This window comes from Grammomys surdaster, unplaced genomic scaffold, assembly GCF_004785775.1.
Source record: "Grammomys surdaster isolate TR1022 unplaced genomic scaffold, NIH_TR_1.0 125793, whole genome shotgun sequence".
Lineage (NCBI taxonomy): Eukaryota > Metazoa > Chordata > Mammalia > Rodentia > Muridae > Grammomys > Grammomys surdaster.
In genome coordinates this window covers 1,016,917-1,037,072 of record NW_021620624.1, presented here as the reverse complement: position 1 = coordinate 1,037,072, position 20,156 = coordinate 1,016,917, and the positions used below count along the sequence as shown (strand labels likewise).

The 20,156-nt window shown below is 44.8% G+C and overlaps 1 protein-coding gene across 4 annotated transcripts in view; it reads right to left on the bottom strand.

The window, feature by feature from the left end:
* Positions 1-664: 664 nt before the first annotated feature.
* The window catches only part of Art3 (ADP-ribosyltransferase 3), an 83,523-nt gene continuing 64,031 nt past the window's right edge, over positions 665-20,156 (bottom strand). For 3 of the 4 annotated variants that reach the window (XM_028789151.1, XM_028789154.1, XM_028789153.1), the window contains exons 4-10: positions 12,589-12,621; positions 11,018-11,050; positions 9,680-9,709; positions 8,624-8,659; positions 5,675-5,707; positions 3,821-3,874; positions 665-1,058 (exon numbers count right to left, since the gene is read on the bottom strand). In XM_028789151.1, coding sequence (XP_028644984.1) covers positions 928-1,058; positions 3,821-3,874; positions 5,675-5,707; positions 8,624-8,659; positions 9,680-9,709; positions 11,018-11,050; positions 12,589-12,621 — 350 coding nt within the window. In that variant the 3' untranslated portion in view covers positions 665-927. The remainder of the gene's footprint in view (positions 1,059-3,820; positions 3,875-5,674; positions 5,708-8,623; positions 8,660-9,679; positions 9,710-11,017; positions 11,051-12,588; positions 12,622-20,156) is intronic. The other variant, XM_028789155.1, reaches the window with a different exon arrangement.

Below are 20,156 nucleotides of genomic sequence, written 5' to 3'. Positions count from 1 at the left end.
GGCCCTTCCTGTAGACTTCCTAAGGATAGAGTTGAGGAGTTTGTAGTTGCTGCTGCCGAGTTTGTGCCATGGCACTCTCCCCTGGGTTTTTGCTTTTGTTTTGTTTGTTTGTTTGTTTGTTTGTTTTCAATCTTACTCCCCACTTGTTGTTGTGTGTGTGGTGTTTTTTGCTTTTGTTTTTTGCATAGCTTGTTATCACTTAGGCTCAGATAGGAGTTTCTGATGCTCTGCACCCCTTCTGTGGACAGCTGAGCTCTTACTCAGGGCGAGTGGCTGTGAGGGGCTCATCTCACCTGTAGCACATTTGAATGTGGCTAGTATGATGGAGGTGTGGGTGGTCCTCTAGGGCACTGCCAAGTTCATTTGATGAGAAGGAAAGACAGAAGACAAATGCACAGGAGCAAAGTAACAGCTTTCCCGAGCGAGGCAAGTGGGACCAAGGGCTCCCAGAGCTGGGAGTCCTATGGGGGTCCCTGAGTGGCCTCTTCCTGTACTTTGGCTCCTGGGAACAAGAGGCCGCCATCTTAGGAGCTCGCTGATACTTTCTCCATCTACCCATTTATTTGAAGTTTGATTCATCACCTGTTGGTTCTGGCATTAAATTCATGTTAATTACTAACATTAGTAATAGACTTTTAATATTTGAAAGCTCTAGAGGAAAACATTTAGTAAACTTAAAAAGTTTTATTGAATCCAATCAAAAGTATACAGCTTTGGGATTTTTGCAATCCTAAAATTAATACAGAAATGAAAAGTTAATTCTATGACACTATCTGGACCAGCTTTTTAAATTGTAAAACAAGGGACAAATATACAGTTCTTCTTTTATACAGTGAGTCTGTCCAAGGAAAACTACATTTTTTTTCTCTTGACTTCCTGTGGGATCCTCATAGCATCTTTCAGATAAAGATTAAGATAGCATTTAAGCTATAGCTCGATGAAGTTTACAGCAGAAGCAACCAGTAAAATGGTGGATGCCGTGACTGACGGAAGGAGCGTATTTCCAGAGGATGCAGAAGGATGGAATTTCGGACCTGGAACTGGAACTGGACCCAGAGCTGTTAAGAAGAACACAGTTGTGGACACATCACTCTGTGGTCTGTACTGGGTATCCTCCACCTAGAGCAGGCAGCGCAGCTGTGTGAGCAGCAGCAGCCGAATGAAAGCTGAGACATACTCAGCTGGGCACTTGCTGCACACACAAGGTTTCAGACTACGCTTCCAGATGTCTGGGGCACACTATTCTAGGTATTTTTTTCTCAGAATTCACAGTTTTTAAAATCTATACAGGCAGCCAAGACAATTATTTCTTTTTGGGCACACCAGAATTTCTTCACAATTCTCTTTCCATTTGCTTTAGATCATGCAATGTAAAGTTTAGCTCAAGTGTCTGGTTTCAAACAAACACAGTGCATTTGTTCCTTCACAGGGCTGCCAGTAAACAGCAGTCAGCAGATAAAATTGTATCTTAAAACACTGAGCCTATAAGCTGGGGGTGAGGGGGTGGGGGGGGGCAGTAGTGTTGCCTCCACATGTACAAGGCTTTGAAGGAAGCTGGGTTCCTTTCCTCTGGGCCAGCAGGGCTATCGGGGTGGCTGGTTTTATTGCTTTGGACATGGGTAACTTACACCTTGTTTAAGCAGACTGCTTGGGGAAGGGAGACTTCCCTGGGGGTTCCTCTGACTGGGATAACCAGTCACGGTTCATACAGGAAGTCAAAAGAAGCAGCAGGAGTTTTCTTGCCGGAGTACCCGAAAGACATGTGGTCATGTGGCTAGAGGTGAAAGGGCAGGCCACTCCAGCATCTGGATGCTGCTGCAGACAGGTGTTCACAAGTGGGCAGAACTGCACTGAGAAGCAGTCCTGAAGTTGTCTATTCTTTTTTTTTTTTTTTTTTTTTTACTGTTAGGCACTGGATCTGAAATGCTTGGGGTAGCCTCAGACAGTGCAGCGTGGACTTACCCTCTGCAGTTTTCAAGTGTGTTACCAGACACACAAACAAAAATTGCTTTCAGTGTTCATACAACCTGGAGCAGTTTGCCATATAAACCAAGTATATTCTGAAAGTTTTAATTAGCACTAAACAGTTTTATCTACTGTCTGCTGCTTCTTCACTTTGATCTTATATGGACTAGTTTCATGTATGGCCTTAACCCAAAATTTCATATAGAATCTGCCTATTAATTTAGCCTTTATACAGAGACATCTAATTATGAAATATAAGAACATTAGAACATACTGATTCTTTCATAGGTGTATCTTACTTCGAATCCTTTTCGGGGTGCTATAAAGGCTTAATGAAACATTGTTTTGAAAAAAGACTGCTTGAGAGAACTGAAAATGTTCTAAATGCAGTTTCTAGACAGTTAATGGTCCTTTAAAGGAAACACATGGGGCTGGAGAGCTGGCTCAGTGGTTAAGAACACTTGCTACTCTTCCAGAGGTTCTGAGTTCAGTTCCCAGCAACCAGATGGGAGCTCACAACCATCTGTAATAGACTCTGATTCCCTCTTCTGGTGTGCTTGAAGACAGAGCACTCATATACATAAGATAAATAAATCATTAAAGGAAACATGCCCTGACCACATCCACATATGTATCTGAAGTTTATACTCTTAAGGTGCCTCAAATGCATGCAACATCGCCTTTTAATGAGGAAGTAACTAGCTTGACATTTTTATATTTCAGAGCATTTATCAAAGAAAAGGAAGTATTTCTAACTAGGATTCTTGGTTTTTCCTCGACTTCTGTCTTCTACAGCACAAAGAGATTCTGAGTTACTGCATTATATCGTTTCTCCAGACAAGAAAGATCTCTTAAAGATGAAGCAAGCTTGTTCTCCCCTGGGAGTGGGTCTGAGGCCAAGGGGAGCTGGTCTACAGACACATGTGAAGTTAGGGAAGGGTTTAATTTTACTGCTCTCTGAAAAACTGCCCCATGAATGTGTATGTTTTCATTAAATGTGAAGTTTGTTTACCAAAAAGAGCTTTTTTTTTTTTAACTGTGTATTGAACTCAGATTGCCAAGCACGAGCCTCCTGTCTCTTGCTTACTGAGTGCTGGCATATCACAGAAGCCCCGTCATCTTCCTACAGTCCTGTCAGGCAGAGCTGGCACCTCAAGGAGGCCACTACCACATCTGCCCTCTCTGGGGTAGCATGTGTGGAAGTCAGAGGTGATGGACCCATGCGATCAGTGTCTGCCTTTCAACCTCTGCTCCCAGCTGCTATGCTGTACCACCACCAGGTGTGTGTCTAGCCTTGGAAAACTGACATTGCCGTTTTCTTTCACTGATTCTAGGAGTCCCAGATAGATGGGTGTCAATCTGGCTATCTCTTTTTACCCTCTGGGTTAGACGATGCCAGCCTCTGAAAGCTTTCCAGGAGAGGCACAAGTGGCATTGTCCCCAGCCTGTTGAGGAAGTGAAGGCGTGCTGACACAGGACTGGCCCCTACATACTGGAAGGTTCTCATTCCTACCCTCAATAGAGTGTTCTTGCATCTACCGACACCCTGTACTTCCTGACTTGTTCTGGAAGTACAGCTGGATTCTCCTGTCCAGTATGGAGCCACGTACTTTTTTCTAGGCATTAGCAACTTGCTTACACAGAAATGAGTTTTCAGTAAGTGTGTGTGTGTGTGTGTGTGTGTGTGTGTGTTCATCTCATCTTTCCCCCTCCAACTCCTGCTTCTAACATCAAGATGAGATGTCAGAAACTGTATAGGTCAGATGTCTTCCTTTCAGTCCCTGAGCTATCTGAATGATGACCGTAAAGAACTTAATTCCATGGGCCGCCATTCCCCACCCCAATGGAAAATTACCAGGCTTTTCATCCGGCAGGAGAGGATTTTCTTCTGTTTGTAGCTCTTTAATTTCTAAATTTAAAAAAAAAAACCATTTTCAATTAATAAAAATAAGTTTTTACTTTTTTACTAGTGTGTGGTATATCTGATAGTTTGTGTCATCAGAGTCTCCTCAGTCCTAAAATGTGGAAACATCTGTACTTTAGGATGGGAGGGGCTCAGTAAAGTAATTGACACAAAGTTACCAGAGGCAGGCAGCAGAGGGGGACTGCTAACACAAGCAGTCTACGGAACTCACATTTGTTCCCATGCTCAGCTTTAGAGGCTGCTTTTCAGATAGCCACAGACTATGAAGACCCCCAAAGAGGGCGCTGTGCAAAGGCAGGAAGTAATGTAGGGAAACAAGATGTGTCCGCTTTATTATCAGTGCTGGTCTGGATCAGTACGAAAGTGTTGGCTGGACCTGCTTTCTGTGTCTGTGTTCTGAGTTAGCAATGACTACGCTGCTTCGGCATGGCCTACTGGTTAAATAGACAACAGTGTCTGACAAAGGTCAGAACGATGGACGTAATTTAGAACGTGCTAAATTCACGGGAAATGGAGCTCAACAGTAGAGTCCTCACCTAGCATGCAAAGCCCTAGGCTCAATCCATCGAATAAATATATTAAAGATGGCAGCGCCCATAATTAACAAAGTGTAGAGAGAAAAAACTTTTCAGTCACTATATGATCCCAGGGGGAAGGATTTGAAGCACAGGGTTGTGGTTTTGTATTCCTGTGAGGTTATCTGTGACAAGGGCAGTCACATTTGAAAGATGGCAGTTCTGAGGCACAGAGACATCGTGACTGTTCAGCACCGTCTGATAAAATGTGCCCTCTTGTGTTCCATCACCCTCAGCAGCATAAAGTTCTGAGGCACTTCTGAGGAGCTGTGGTGCAGTTAGCTCCACATCTCAGCCCTCAGTGCTTGCCCTCAGATAACCCTGCATACATTTTTTTTTCTTTTTCAAGACAGGATTTCTCTGTGTAGCCCTGGCTGTCCTAGAGCTCACTTGGTAGACCAGGCTAGCCTCAAACTCACAGTGATCCGCCTGCCTCTGCTTCCCAAGTGCTAGGACTAAAGGCGTGCACCATCACTGCCCGGCACCCCTTATACTTTTTAAAAAAATACACACTTTGATGGTTTGCTCTGAAAAGTAGGATGCATCTGTCATGGTAGCTACTGGGGGAAACAACAAGGGAATGCAGGCATTGTGGAAGAAACAGGAAAAGACCAGTCCTTCAGCCATGTGGTTGTGTGCAAGGTTCTTAGACTTCCGGGCATGTGTTGTGTCTCTGACCCCACGTTGGCATTTTTTGCCTTCTAGTGTGCCAACCATTGCTTATCAGGAAGTAGGAAAAGTCCTGGAATTTTCTTTCCTAAGTAAGAAAAGAACTTCCGTGAGCCTGCATTGCCTCTGTGTCCTGAGCTCTTTTCAGGACCCTACTGCGCTGTGACTTTGGGCTTTTGCTGGCACAGCTCTGGGTCCATGCGCCCTCATGGTGCCCGTCCACACCAAACTAGAGTGGCACCTCATGGAGCTGTGCCTGCACCAGCAGAGTAGTGGGTTTTGCTACTTGCAGGTCCTGGATAACAGCTGTGAGCTTGTTTGTTTAGCTGGTCTAAGAAGCAGAGTTTGTATAGAGCAACATTAGTTTCAGGAAGGTCTGGCCCCTCTGCAACCTGGGAAGGCTGGCTGGGCACAGCTTCTATGATCTTCTCCAGAAAAAGCTGGTGTGACTGTCTAAAGAGAAACCTTTGAATATCATCCCATGCTAACGTTCTCTGCAGTGCTGAGACCAGCTCTCAGGATAAAGAGAAAATGGCCTTACCTGGCATTTTGGCAGAGTCAAGGTTTATCCTACCTAAAAGCAGAAATAAATGGTGGTTGGTGTTCATCATTTAGTGGCAGTGCTAACATTCCCGCTTTGTCACCCATCTCTAAGCTTTCAATAGGTTGATCATAAATGTAACAGCAACAACAATGAAACTCACATCTGTTCAGCCAGATTCCTACAATTGAGCACTCATTGCTCCAGGCCTGGCTTCCTAACGCAGTGCGTCCATTTTTAAATGAAATAGCACTGAGCTGAAGCCTGCCTGGTTTCGCTCTACTCTCTGTAGGTCCTGGCTCTCGTTAGGAGCCTTTTGTTTATATAAAAATATATAGCGTGTGATAGCGTGTAATCTATAAGAAGTGAGAACTATTGGGAACGTTGCATCAAATAGAACATCAACAAACCAACAATAACAACAAAAACAAAAAAAACCAAAAAACCAACCAAGCAGAACAACAACAAAAAAGCCCACCTCTCAAAAGTGGCATCCCTCGGACCTACAGTGGCTTCACTCACCCCCAAAACTTTCTTAGTCCTCGGAGTCCCTGTGTTTCCTTCCTAACCTGCTAGCTGATCTGACAGAGTAAGAAAAAGAGAATTCATTTACCAGGTTGGCCCCTGGTATTTTATTTCTAAGGCTAAGAAGAAGAACGTTCTTGTGTGTGTGCACAGGGATGCCCAGGTCAGGAGTGGGAGGTAGATCCAGTGTGGGAGCCCATGGCTGGAATCCTATTCTTGAGAGGCAGAGGCAGGAAGATCAGGACTTCAGAATCAAATCAAACCTACCACATAGCAAGTTAGCGGCCAGCCTGAGCTACATGAGATCCAGTTACAAAGTAAGACAAAGTACTCGGCTTCCAAATTCATTTAGGTTTATATGGGGCTTTGTAGTGAAAGGCTCAGAAAGGTTTAAGAAACTGTGGGGACAATGACAAGAAGGGGAAAGTGGTTAACCCGCTGCAGTGTGAGAACCGCAGCTAGTCACTCAGGATAGCTCTGTCGTCAAGCAAACCATTCTTCATTAAAGAGAAATCAATCCAGGGGCAGCAAGAGAGCTCAGGAGATAAAGACGCTTGCCACTCAGCCTGTCGCCCTGAGTCTTATCTCTGGAACCCATACAGTATAAAAGGAAAGAACCACCTTCTGCCAAGTCATGCTCTGACCTCCACGTGTGTGCTACAGCATGTGGTTGTCCTCCACAACACACACCAAGGAAGAGAGAAAGAAAGAGAAAGGACAAGAGGGAAAGAGTAAAAGAGTAATGGAGAAAAATCTATCCAAAGTCTCTGACACAAAGTTGTGTGTGTGTATATACGTATGTATATACACACACACATTTATGTTTTCTGGTCATATAAGTAATACATGACAATTATAGAAACAATAAATATGGAAAATTATTGAGGATTAAGATTAGTTAAAAAGTTCAGATCTAAGATACTTTGTAACATTTTTTGGCATACTTATTTTTAATCATTTTGCATATTTATATATATATATACATACATATATGCATTTTAATAGTTATAGATCCTTTATGATACATCTTTTTTAAAAAAAATATGATATTAGGGATTAAACCCAGGTTTGAGGGGTTATTTTTTTGTTTGTTTTCTGTTTTTAACTTTGAGACAGGGTCTGTCTCTGTATCCCAGGCTCCCCTCAAACTTGTCCCCCTCCTGCCTCAACTTCCCAGGTGCTAGGACTATAAATTGTACCACCACAATTTTTCTTTATATTGATGGCTCAGTTGGTAAGGGAGCTTGCCACCTGAATTCAGTCCTGGAGAAGCCACTTAGAAGTGAGAACCAACTCTCACAGGTCGTCTTCTGACTTCCACACATGTGCTATGACACACATACACTAAATCGCATAATAAAAGAATACAAAATAGGTTTCAAGTGTGGTCTTTTTCATGCACGCATGTGATGTATTTTGATCATATTCATCTCCTGTTACCCTTCCTTATTTCCTTTTCATGTCCACAACTGGGTATTTTTCTGACTCTGTAAGACTGATTGGGGCCTGTGGGACAGGACTGCAAATCCAAGCTGATCAGAAGGCGGAGGAAGGAGAGCTGAAAGTTAAAGGCTTGAACTACAAAATGAGTTCAAGGCCAGCCAGTCTAATTAGACCCTGTCTGGGTTTTGAGGGGTTTTTTTTGGGGGGGGGGTTGGAGGGGGGACGGGGAGAAAAGGGTGTTGGCTGTGTTTGTTTTTGAGACAGGGTGTCTCTATGTAACCTTACCTGGCCTGGAACTCACTATATAGACCAGGCTGCCTTTGAACTCCTAATAGATACCTGCCCGTCTCCGCCCTCTGAGTGATGGGGTTGAAGGTGCGTACCATCCTACCCAGCTCAGACTCTTAAAGCTAAAATTAAAAAATAAAAAGAGGGCTAGGAATGTAGCTCAGTGGTGCGGTAATTGCCTAGCACATGTGAAGCCTGGCTTCAGTCCTTGTCCTGAAAACTGCCCCTGCTGGTAGTGCTCCTAGACAGGCTTCTGAGACTCAGAGGCAACAGCTTTACGCTTTAGTTTCTATGTTGTGCTAGTTTCCAAGTTATAACTGGGTTGAAAGTATGATCATTTTTAAGGTTAGTGACACATATTCTTTTTTTTCTGATTCTTTTTTTTAAAATTTTTTTTATAATTTATTTATTTTTTTCAAATTGTAATTTTTACTCATTCACACTGGGGTTATAAACACAAAAAGGCAGGACATGAGAAAGGGGATGACACTATAGACTGACTAACTCTGTGAAACAACAGATAAACAATTTGGTAGCAAAACCTATTCAGATACATTATCATAAGTTAGCTATGGAAGACCACGAGACTCAAGATGAGGTTGTTACTCTATCCAGGGTGACACATATTCTTAAATCAGGCATTAGAAATTTGTTCCAGGGGCTGGGGATATATCTCTGCAATAGTATGCTTACCTAGCTTGCAGGGGGCCCAGGGTTTGTGTCCAGGCACCATGGAAAAAAAGAAAATACAAAGGTGTTCCAATAATCTCTCCAGTAACGTGAGAACTTTTCTACCCTAGCACTAGAAGACAATAACATCTTTAAAAAATAAAAAATTTGAAGTTGGGGGGGATGGCTCAGTGGATAGTGTCTGCCATGCATGCCTAAGCCCCAGAGTTCACAGAAGAGCCAGGTGGGTGTCATAGCTAGCCTATAATCCCTGTGCATGGGAGGTGGAGACAGAGGATCCCCAAACCTGCTGGCTTGCTAGACTAGCAGAATTGGAAAGTGTTGGGTTTACTGTGAGAGATCCTGCCTCAGTACACACAGTTCACTTGGAAGACACTTGGTACAGACTCTGGCCCACACAGATGTGCACACGCATGCACACATTCACATACATAACAAGCCTGCACACATGCAAACAAGCATACATGCACATATATGTACACTCACACAGGAGAGCACTTATTTTTACATGTGTGTGTGTGTGTGTGTGTATGTGTGTATGTGTGTGAGTGAATATACGTGTTCCCCTTGTGTGCAGGTGTCTGGCGAGGCCAGAAAGCATAAGATCTGTTCAACTTGAGTTACAAACAGTTGCGAGCCACCTGATGTCCTTTAAAAGAGCAGCAAGCCATCTCTCCAGCCCCCATTTGTTTTTTAAATGAAAAACTTTGGAGTAAGTTATACTTTGGAATGTACTTATCAAATGGACATGGGTACACATGCTACTCGGGAACACATAAAACAATGATTTTAACTTAGGGAAAATAAATGCTATTTGTTTATCAAGAACACTGGGTCGTACACGTTTGCAGAAGCATTAGTCACACTGTTCTCTGCTTTCTGGGATGACCTAAAGACTGCCAGACAATAGGCACAGGGGATCAGACTAGGAAGCTAAGATGGGCTCTGGCCTCTCCTCACTTCCTACCACCCTCTCATAGCTTACAAAACACGAAGCCCCAGGGTTTATGAGAATGTCTTACAAAACACGAAGCCCCAGAGTTTATGAGAATGTCTTACCAGAGTCTTCAAGCTTCTGACTGTCCAGGTCTAAGTAACAGACAAGAGAAACGCATCAGTTTTAACAAGAGACAGAAAGAACTGACCATAAAGAACCAGGAGGCACATCTAGTGTCTGCTGCTACTGAGTGTAAGCGGCACCCAGCGTCTCCGTGAGTGTTGGGTAAAGGGCTCCACACTTCCCTGGTGCCTCCACAGAAGTAAATCACCACAGAACTAGTCTCCTGGGAGTGTCAAGGAGACAGAAAAAAAAAATGTCTACTTTGAACAGCTGCCTAAGGTCCTGTGCAATGGTCATAATTTGTGAATGCAGAGAGCCAGTAAGAAGGGCCCTAGGTAAGTCCTCGGGGTGTCGGTGGCTTTGCCTCTGTGGGGACAGTAGGCATCTTTCCCAACAGAAAAAAGGTGGCACACTTAAAGGCAAAGGTTTTTTTTTTCTCTCTCTCTCTTCAATAAAGAACTAATGTCAATGCAAAACCAAGAACTCAAATACAGATGGTTTGTCCGAGTCTCCACATATGGAGACTTAGAAAAATCTAATCACCCCCTTAGTTTGATCAAACAATTCGGGGCAAATTAAGAGTAGACAGAGAAGCACTCTTTAGGGCACCAGCAGACCCCTCTCCCACAGTACCCAGGGAGTGAGGCTGAAGAGCTTAATTGTTGCAAACACTGATCCTAATTCCTTACTTACGGGCTTTATAGCTCAAAGCCAAGCTGCCGTGTCATAAGCACACTTTTGAGATGGCTTGGACCTGTATCTTCCCATAGAGTAATCCTAACTAGCTCCAAATAAGTGTAATTTACTGTGTTCTAAACTTAGGTTGATTGCACTCTCTGGATACACCAGAGGACATCTGTCTGCTTGGGAGTGGCACATATGCTGGGAATTCTTTTTTAAATCTATTTTTTTTCTTATTCACTTTACAACCTGCTCACTGCCCCCTCCCAATCACCCCCCCCACACACACACACAGTCCTTCCTGAATCCCCACTCCCCTTCTCCTCTGAGCAGGTGGGGATTTTAATTTACCTCTGAATACTGGTGTTACCTGCACCAATACCAACAGTGGAATACAGACCTACACACTGGCCCACAGACAGCCTTGAGAGAACAGCTCTGCAGGTACCCCCTTCTTTACTCCCCCCAGAACATTTACTGCTCAGAGGGCCACAGAGCAAATGCAGGGGAGGAGGACATTTCCCAAGACGTGTTGTTTCCCTCCCTCTTTTGGATCGGCCAAGTGATCGCCTTCACTCAGGCAGGAGGTGCATTTGCCATACAGGAAAGAGCGTTTAAACATCCTTGCTGGGTGGTTTGTAGAAGTGTATACTCACCGGGGTTGTAGAGATACCTAGGGTCAATATATTCTGAAATACAAATACATTTTCATCCCTGTTACTGTGTCCAGATGCAATGCCAATTATATATATATAAATTATAGCAATGCTTGCTATATAAGCATTCAAAGCCATCCTAGTTTCAAGAAATATACAAAGTGTGGTTATAAGAAACAAGAGATTTCAATTCAAGGACAAGGCAATAGACTTTTTTTTTTTAACCTGAAGAATAATGCATAGAAAAGCTAGCCAGGAAGACAGCTAGAAATGGACTCTTGTTTTCAAACATTTAAATGAACAAATCTTTCCAACAATTCCCTGATAACATTTTTTTGTCACTTTGATAGCATGCGACCTTCTTGATGACGTTGAGTCTCAAAACACTTGGAATTTCCTGGGTACCTTCCCATCTGTCCAACCATCTCCTGGTAGATGTCACTTTTGCTACATCTTCCTACTTTTTCCCTCAAGTAAGCTGAAGCAGACCCCGTCACAGCTCCACCAGGCCTGAAGCCATCCACTCCACTGTTCCATGACTCTCTCTGATCTTACTTCCTGAGACGACCAAATATAGGAAGTAGAGTCTAGCTATCTGCATAGGGGTCACATGGGAAATGGCTGATGCTGTGAGGGCCTTCACCAGTTCTAAGGCTCCTGTAAGGTAGGACTCGGTGAGACTAGCATGTCCCCACCTGCCTGGGACAAACAGTATTTGAGAGTATAGCCACAGGCAAAGATCAGGGTGTGAAGGATCAGCTCTCACAGGAAAATAGAAAGGAGAGTCTGTCTTTAACCAGCCTGTTCCTGATTAACTCACTTTGCAAAGTGCCCTGTGTAAGGTTGTTCTGCATCTCCCTTTCACCAGCACTGTAAAAAAAGCTACCTTTACATGTCTGAGACACTAGCTGCCAGAGTCGGCTATTTACACCAAGAAAAGGAGGCAGAGAGACACTTGCCTAGAATGTCCTAGGACGTTTCCTGAGTTTTCCATTACCTAGACTGCCTGGTGGTCTTCAGATAACATCAACATGTGGGATAATGTCTTGTCGGTACTATGCTTTAATTGAAAGTGGACAGTGTTTACTTTGCAGGGAGATAGTGTGTTGGTCAAAGGTTAGAGGCACTGGCCTAGGAGATGAAAAGTCTATGTCAAGGATATCCCAGCAGAAACGGGGAGAGTGCACTGTGAGATGCAATGACTGTCCGGCCAGGTGTGACTCATCGTGACCCTGCTCCACGCCTTCCGTTAAAGCCCCTTCGAACACCAGAGATGAGCCCCAAACAAACCGCTCTCTCCATCTTCTCGGGGTGTTGAATAAACCTGGTTCTCTTCCTACTAACTCTCCATTCCCTGATGTGGGCTTTAGAATGGAGAGCTAATGGGATTTAAAGCCACCAACAAAAGCACACTTTAGCCTTAAGAGGTGGTGGCTGACAGTGGCTGATATGGGCAGCAATGGCAGAGTTTGACCCATAATTATGAGGGGGAAAACAAACAAACAAACAAACAAACAAATCAAAGCTAATAAAATTCCCATGACAGAGATGATCATCTAGATGCATCTTACCTGGGTTCGCAATACAATTTTCAGTTTTTAGACCTGAAACACAAAGATAAAGTTTTAGACATGACTTAAGTTTCAAATGATCTGTGGTTATTGGTAATCTAATCTGTAACTGCCTAGTTTCTTAGACCCATACTTTACTGGGATGTGACGTTTCAGGAACATAGTTTTATCTTCACAGAACAGCCACAGCCCTATGCTATGAACTGGGACAAAGCACAAGCATTACCCAGTCTTCAACACAACGATCCTCATCCTTTGGAGAAAAGGGATCTCAATCACGTTTGCAAGACCTTTTAACATACGAGCAAAGAGTCTCTTCTTATTCGTATGGAAAAAGAGCTGGTACGTTCCCAAACACACCTCTGTGTGTGAAATGATCTACAATCCTGGGAGACTAGGAACATGGCATCAGACAGTCAGTGCTTCAGGTGGCTCCAGACACTTGTGTGGTTGATACCAGAGGAAGTTGTCACCAATGCTCTAGTGCTTGTCCCTAGGCAAGACAGAGCAGGACTCTGCCAGGCTGCCTAACATTAGTAGGTCAGTGAGAGAATACAAAGATGTCAGTGTAGGCCATGGAGGGCGGCCAGGTTCCCATGGAAGTCTGAATGCCTTGGTCTCCTCTCTGTATCTGTCTGATTCATTGGTTGAATGTTGAGGTCTAGTTACCCAAGAACTTGCCCCTTAGAGATCTGCTCCACAGTGACTCTCACAATGACCCACATGCTCTTCTATAACCTACTTTCAAATCTCGTATCAAGTTTAGAATTTAAATCAGAAATGCAAGTAACTTGGTCTGGTTTCCACATGTCCAAGACTTAACAGGTCTGTTAGAATCTTGTTGATGGACTCGATGGTGCTGTCAACTCGAGAGAACCTTGAACAACCTGGGAGGTGGGCCTCTTGTCGGTAGTGGGTTATGTTAATTGTATCACTTGAGATGGGAAGACCCGCCCACTGTGGGCGGCACCATTCCTTGGCTAGCATCTTGGACTGTGTAAATGGGAAAAGGGAACCAAACAGTGCTTAAGCACCTGCTGCCCTGACTTCCCCACCATGATTGGTTGTAGTCTGGAATGATGAGCTAAAATAAATCCTTCCTCACTCAGGATGCTTTTGTCAGAGTATCTTACCACAGCAATGGGAGGAGACGCTAGGCCACACTGTAATGCAAAGCACTCTTGTTCAGCTAAAACTGAGAACAGTTCTGGCGACTACTTTGCAATTTGGTCTCAAACAGGAGGTGGTGGCCCCACCTCACCTGAAGTTTAACAGAGAATTAGAGAAAATGTGGATGATTCTAGTTTTTCTAGACCCAAGGAGGGAAACAGACTAAGAAAACAGGAAAGGGCTGAAGGATATGGAAAGGGAGAGAGAGACTTTCGTCCTCACCTACATGGATTCAACTTATTTGTTTCTGAGTCAAAGGTTTCCATACAGCTGACTAGATCATGCGCTACATAGAAACAACACTAACCTATCATAAACAAGTCTGTTGTGACAGCTAGTTAGCCAGACATATGGCTCATACTTGACAGCGAGGCCTAAATTCAAGCTCTGGAACCCGTGTGAAGACCGAAGAAGAGAGGCAACTCTGGAAAGTTGTCCTCCGACCTCTGTGGCACAGATGTGGCATGCACACCTCCCTGAGTCATGCGTCACAATCATCATGCAATCATCACACGTACAGTGATGATTTTTAAAAGATGCCTCATGAACCATGCTCATGATAAAGCCTCATCTTTCATTATCTTTTCAAGTAGTTGCCCAACTGTTAGGCATATCTGATTTGTCTGATATTGCTTAAAATAGACAAAATGTCCAGGTATTCCTTGTAGCCTAGGGGTCCCGGTGAATAGACTTATGGCATGAAGCACGCCATGAGGCACTCCAAACTGAGATCTCAGATGCTGCAACATCCTTCCCTCCCACGTCACCCAAACAACTAGCTCAATGGAGCCCTGTTACAATGCTTGAAAATAGCACAGTTTGATGATGAACTGTCAGTCTCCAGAGTGAATAAAAACAATCCTGCATCGATGTGCTGGATGGTGTTATGTGTTCTTTGCCTTAGAATGTCCTGGGCAGAACTACAAATGGTGATCCCGGAGTGGGGAACATGAAGCAGACTGCCATATAGATGCATCCAGCAGCATGAATGCTCTTTGCCATATAATCAGTCTACTGAGACACTCAGAGCTGCATTCCCGAAGAGAAAGCCATCTTTAGTGTTTCTCCACTGACACTCCTGTGAGCTCTATGAGATACAACCTCTGAGCTCGGTGTTTATAGTAATGTGGATGTGCATGACTACATCTGAGGAAATCACTCCGAGGCCGACGAAGCACAGGAAGCGTCAGTGTTCTCGCCTGCACTGGTGGATCTGTGAGTGAATCTGCCACAGGAGAGAAATTATCTGGAAAGGACCAGGCTGACAAATGAAAACTCCTAAGAGCCAAACCTGTTAGTATTCTGTCTAAACTCCACCTCCACAGTTACCTGGCAACAGGCAGGTAGGCCTGCCCACTATAAAAAGGGGCTGCTCTCCTTCTCCTTCTCCTCTCTCTCTCTTGTCTCTCTTGCCCCCTTACTCTCGTGCCTGCAGGTTGCCCTCTCCCCTCCCCGCTTCCCTTCCCCTTCTCTCCACGTGGTCATGGCCGGCCTCTACTCCTCTACTTCTCTGCTCTCTCTCTCCTCTTCTCTATCTCCTGAATAAACTCCCCCTCGTGGAACCGTCTGGTCTGCTGTGGTCTGTTCTAAGCTTCGCACGAAAATCTAACAAAACCCATCTGGCTGGATCTGGGGGAACACACATGTAACCCCAGCATGAAGGAGAAAGCCCCCTCCCTCCTTACACAGTGAGACTTTATCTCAAAGCAAAACAAACACACAAAACAAAAGCCACTAGAAAGAAAACCAACCGAATCTAGTTTCCCAGAGAATATCTCTTCAGTGCTGAAGGCTGTCTTCCAGTTGTTTGTAACCGGAATTCATCCAAGCTAATTTCTGCCTTGGCAGAGTCTCCAAGCACTTGGGAGTGAGGAGCTGGAGGAAGAGCATGCTGTTGTGGGTACACTTGCTTAGTGTGCAGGAGACGTTCAGATAACCCCTGCTTTTAATTCAGCAAACAAGAACATATTCCATACAGCCTCAGGGAGTCACAGGAACCAGACCAGACCACAAAAAATGACATCTGACTGGCCTATGACAAATATTCTCTTCTCCAAGATGTCCCATAGTTAGAACTCATTGTTATGGGCAAAGGACAAAGTGGGTTATCCCCAAAGCAGGTGACAGATATACCAGGCTGGGATTATGGTTGCAGCTTTGACGCAGACCTCCTGCAGGTCTTCCCTTGGGGTGTGTGCTGAATAGTGCTTGCATCTAGCAAACTAGATTCAACATCTCAACCATTCGGCCACTGATTTGCTCTCTGCAGATGACAAACGCTACTGTGCTTTAAGCCTGAGAGGCCTGTGTGGCTCAGAACCAAGGGAGGCCTGCAGCCAGTTGCTGCTGAGGAACTGTGCCTTAGTTAACTAACTCCGCATTTAACTAAGAAGACTGTATCCCACCTATAGCCATGCAAATGAGGTAAAAAGACTGATCCCTCCTGCTAAAACCTGACTGGAATGCTAAGAGACAGCTTCTTCAAAGAACAGAGGCAAGCTGCCTCTGGACAATCCACCTCCAGCAACTGCAAGGGAAGATGTGTGTTGTAAGCTACTACATTTTAGAACAACAGCTTTCAGCTGTGACGCCTTTGGGGACAGAATGACCCTTGCACAGGTCATAAGACCATCAGAAAACACAGGTATTTACATTAGGATGCACAACAGTAGCAAAATTAAGGTTGTGAACTAGCAACAAAATCAATTTTATAGTGGGGGGAGTCACCACAACATGAGAACTGCATTAAAGGGTCACAACATTAAGAAGGTTGAGAATCACCGTTTTAGAGTATTTTGTTATGTGGTAAAGGATAACTAATACAGGTTGAAGGTCAATTTTCAGTTTATTTGTCTAGGTCCTGGATCAGCTATTCAATAAAACACTCACCTACCTACTGCTATGAAGTTATCTTTTATAGACACATTGAAGTCTGTATGCAGTTACGGTAAGTAAAGAAATCATCCAGTACATCCGGTGCAGCCTTATTTGATCAACAGAAGGGCTATGAGGAGAGCTGGGGCTTCCTGAAGAGATTCTGCCTGTGAGGCGCAGCCTAAGCTCGTGTTCTGAGCTCTGCTCACTGTGCCGCACAGCCTGACATGCAGATTCTAGACCTGCCTGGCCAGACCCTCAACAGGGCAAGCAGTCTCCTCATACCAATTGTCCAGCATGCATTTCCTTCTGGCCGTCATCTCTGACTCTTCACCCTCAGACAACAGTGGTGATCTAACCCAGGCGGTGAGACCCTTCTCACACAGGGTTTGTTTCTTCCAAACTGCCTTAGGTGTCAGCTCATAACAGTGAGCTGTGGTTCACTTCCCTCACTACATGAATGGATGCCCGATCTCAGGTAGCTTCAAACAACACAGGAGCCTCCATGCTCCCCGGAAATGCTCACAAGTAGCAATCAGAAACAGTGAAAATCGTATTTAATAACCACTCTGGTCTGGGTGGAATTGTGTTTGTTTTCTGAATACAGAAGGAATACAGAGCCCTGTGCACCCTAAGCAAGCCCTCTGCCTATATATCCTTAGCCTCAGGGCGGATGCATAAGAAATAAACCTGGGCAGCCCAATAAACTCATCTTCTTTTTGCCTTTTGATGGCTTAGCAGGGATCTGCCTCAGCATGCCAGTGTCCAAAAATAGGCTTACGCCAGCGACCAGAGCTCAGCGGCTCCTTTCGCCTAACAAGGTCTGTTTTCAACTAGGGAACATTTAGTATCTCCCACTTCCCTGACTCTGTAAGTGTGTAAAGCATCATTCAGACCTCCCCACTGGACAGGACATTGGCTGAAGCAGCAGGCCATCTATGCTCAGACTATCATTAAGGCAGTTAGGGTTTAGGTCTGTACTCTGTTTCTCTGCTTTGTTACTCTGTTTCTCTGAAGATTTGCACTGCTGAGCCATGAGGCACTCTACAGCCTGGGCTTTCCTCAGGAATTCATGCCTAATCCACAGCCTCCACATCCAGTTACAGTTTTCCAATGGGGTCACTTGTAATGATAAGGAGTTTAGTCTGATTACACAGCTGCAGTTCCATCTTTATCAAGTTTTCCAGAGAACCAAGCTGGCTGACCTACTCTTTGAGGAAGGAAAAGGTGTTTATTCTTTCCCTCTATGGTTTTGGGTTCATAGCAAGACAAACCAGCAAGGACCACCAGGAGTTAGTCCTTCATTTCCTAACAAATGGAACTGGTTTGTTGTTGGTTGTTTGTTTTCAGCTAGCCAGTTTTTGCAAGATCCATACTGGATTTTTATCTATCTATCTATCTATCTATCTATCTATCTATCTATCTATCTATCTATTGGTTTTTGTAGACAGGGTTTCTCTGTGTAGTCCTGGCTGTCCTGGAACTCACTCTGTAGACCAGGCTAGCCTTGAACTCAGAAATCCACCTACCTCTGCCTCCCAAGTGCTGGGATTAAAGGCGTGCACCACCACTGCCCAGCTCCACACTGGATTTTTAAATTAGAAGTCATAGGTAAGTTTTCAACTGTGACACAGGACTATGTCTAGCATGCTAAGTCTAGAAACACTGCCCTAGAAACATTGCCTTTTTCCATCCAGAATCATACTTTTTGTTGTTGCTGTTGTTTGTTTTCCAGTGCCTCCCCATGGCCAGCAAGTGTTCTACCACTCAGCCACACCTACAACTGGCCTAAGGAAGTCTCTGACTGTGCATTCCAACTGGTTATCTCTAGATGGCAGCAGAGGGCTCCAGGTTAGGTCAAACCTGGAGCACAGCAGCAGCAGCTGCCTTAGACAGTGCTCTACAAACACGTGGTACCTGTGAGCTCCTCCAGAGCCCTCCTTTGTGGGTGAGCTGAACATTAGCCTGTGAAATGCCCGTCCCTCGTACCCCACCTTTTCCTCATTCTTCCTTTACACAGGCTTACAAAGTGCTGTGAACGTCTCCAGCCCCTGGCTCACTCAGAACCAGCCCACCATTTGTTGTGTCTTTTATCACTATTCCAGTCACAAACCAGAGATTCATGGGGTTCACTGCCCACCGCAGCCCATCGACCAGGCACTAGTTTATAAACATGGTTGGCAGCTGGAGCTTTTATATAACCAGGACCTCCATAAATGGTATTTGCCTGCATGCATCAGGGGCACCAAAATAGGTATGATTTCTACAGTCCAGCTTCGACCGGATTCCTGACTGTGTTGTGCTAGAGAAGTTTAACACAGTCAGTGGGGGAGGAAGGAGGCCGTGGCTTATAGTGTTTGCTCATCTTCATGTTCCCTGTCCCTACACAGTTTAACTGTTACCTAGTGGTCAACTGAAGGTTACAAATAAATATTCCTGAGAGAAACCAGGGTGGGGGGCATTCACAGAATTTCTAGTATAGCATACTGTTATCATTATTCTCTTATTACTGAACTCTTGGTAACCCTAATTTATAAATCAAACTTTATTGTAAGTATGGCTATATAGAAAAATACCCAGTACATATAGGATTTGGTATAATCCATGGTCTCAGGCAACTACTGGGGGTCTTGGAACACTCCATTGTCATGGATAAGGGAGAAATAAATTCAGCCTGGTCAATTTTAAGTCATTGTTATATAGGAGGAACAAGACAAGGGTTCAACTCTGGTATAAGCTGGCTCTAGCCAGCCTGGTTTGGGGTCACGGCCAATACAGAGAGGGTGGAGGGCTGAATGCTCCCTAAGACAATCTGCTCATCTGTGTTGACATCACCTCAAGAAGGATGCTCAGAAGTCAGACACAGCCTGAGTCCAGATAAGGATGTGGCAGGGGAGGTGTCCGGGGTGACTAAGGAACCATTCCCTCCCAACATCACGGAGGCGAGGAGGTCAAACCGTAAGGCCCTGGGAAACCTGCGCCCTTGGCACTGCCAGGGCCTTATGGCTTCTGCTGTCCAACTGCAAGCATGTCAGCATCCCAACTGAGCACACAGTCTCCTCGGCACTGTCCTACCCGCCCCACTGTTCTACTCGCCCCACTGTCCTACCTACCCACCCTTTTATCTCTTTGTACACTGGGCACATTTAATCAAGGTCTAAAGTCTTCCCTGTCTCTGAGGCCTACTCTAGCATTCACCATTAGACCCCACAGCAATGGTTCAGTTAGATAGGTACAGAGACCCAAAGGCCAGCTCCTCACTGTGTGTGTATGTGTGTGTGTTTTCAGAGAATACAAGGTGGTGCACGCAGCAGGGAAGCAAACAAGGGGTCTCTTCTCTCTAGCCGTACCCTCCGTAATTACAAGAACGCACAGTGCAGTTAGCAGGCTGTGCTCGAAGATCTCACGACTTGTAAGACAGTAACTCTTGAACCGACCGCTGTAGGACAGGTCAGTACCAGAGTCCAGTCCTGCTTCTGGATGTGTGGCACTACTCTCAGGAAGTTTGAAGCTATGGCTTTTTG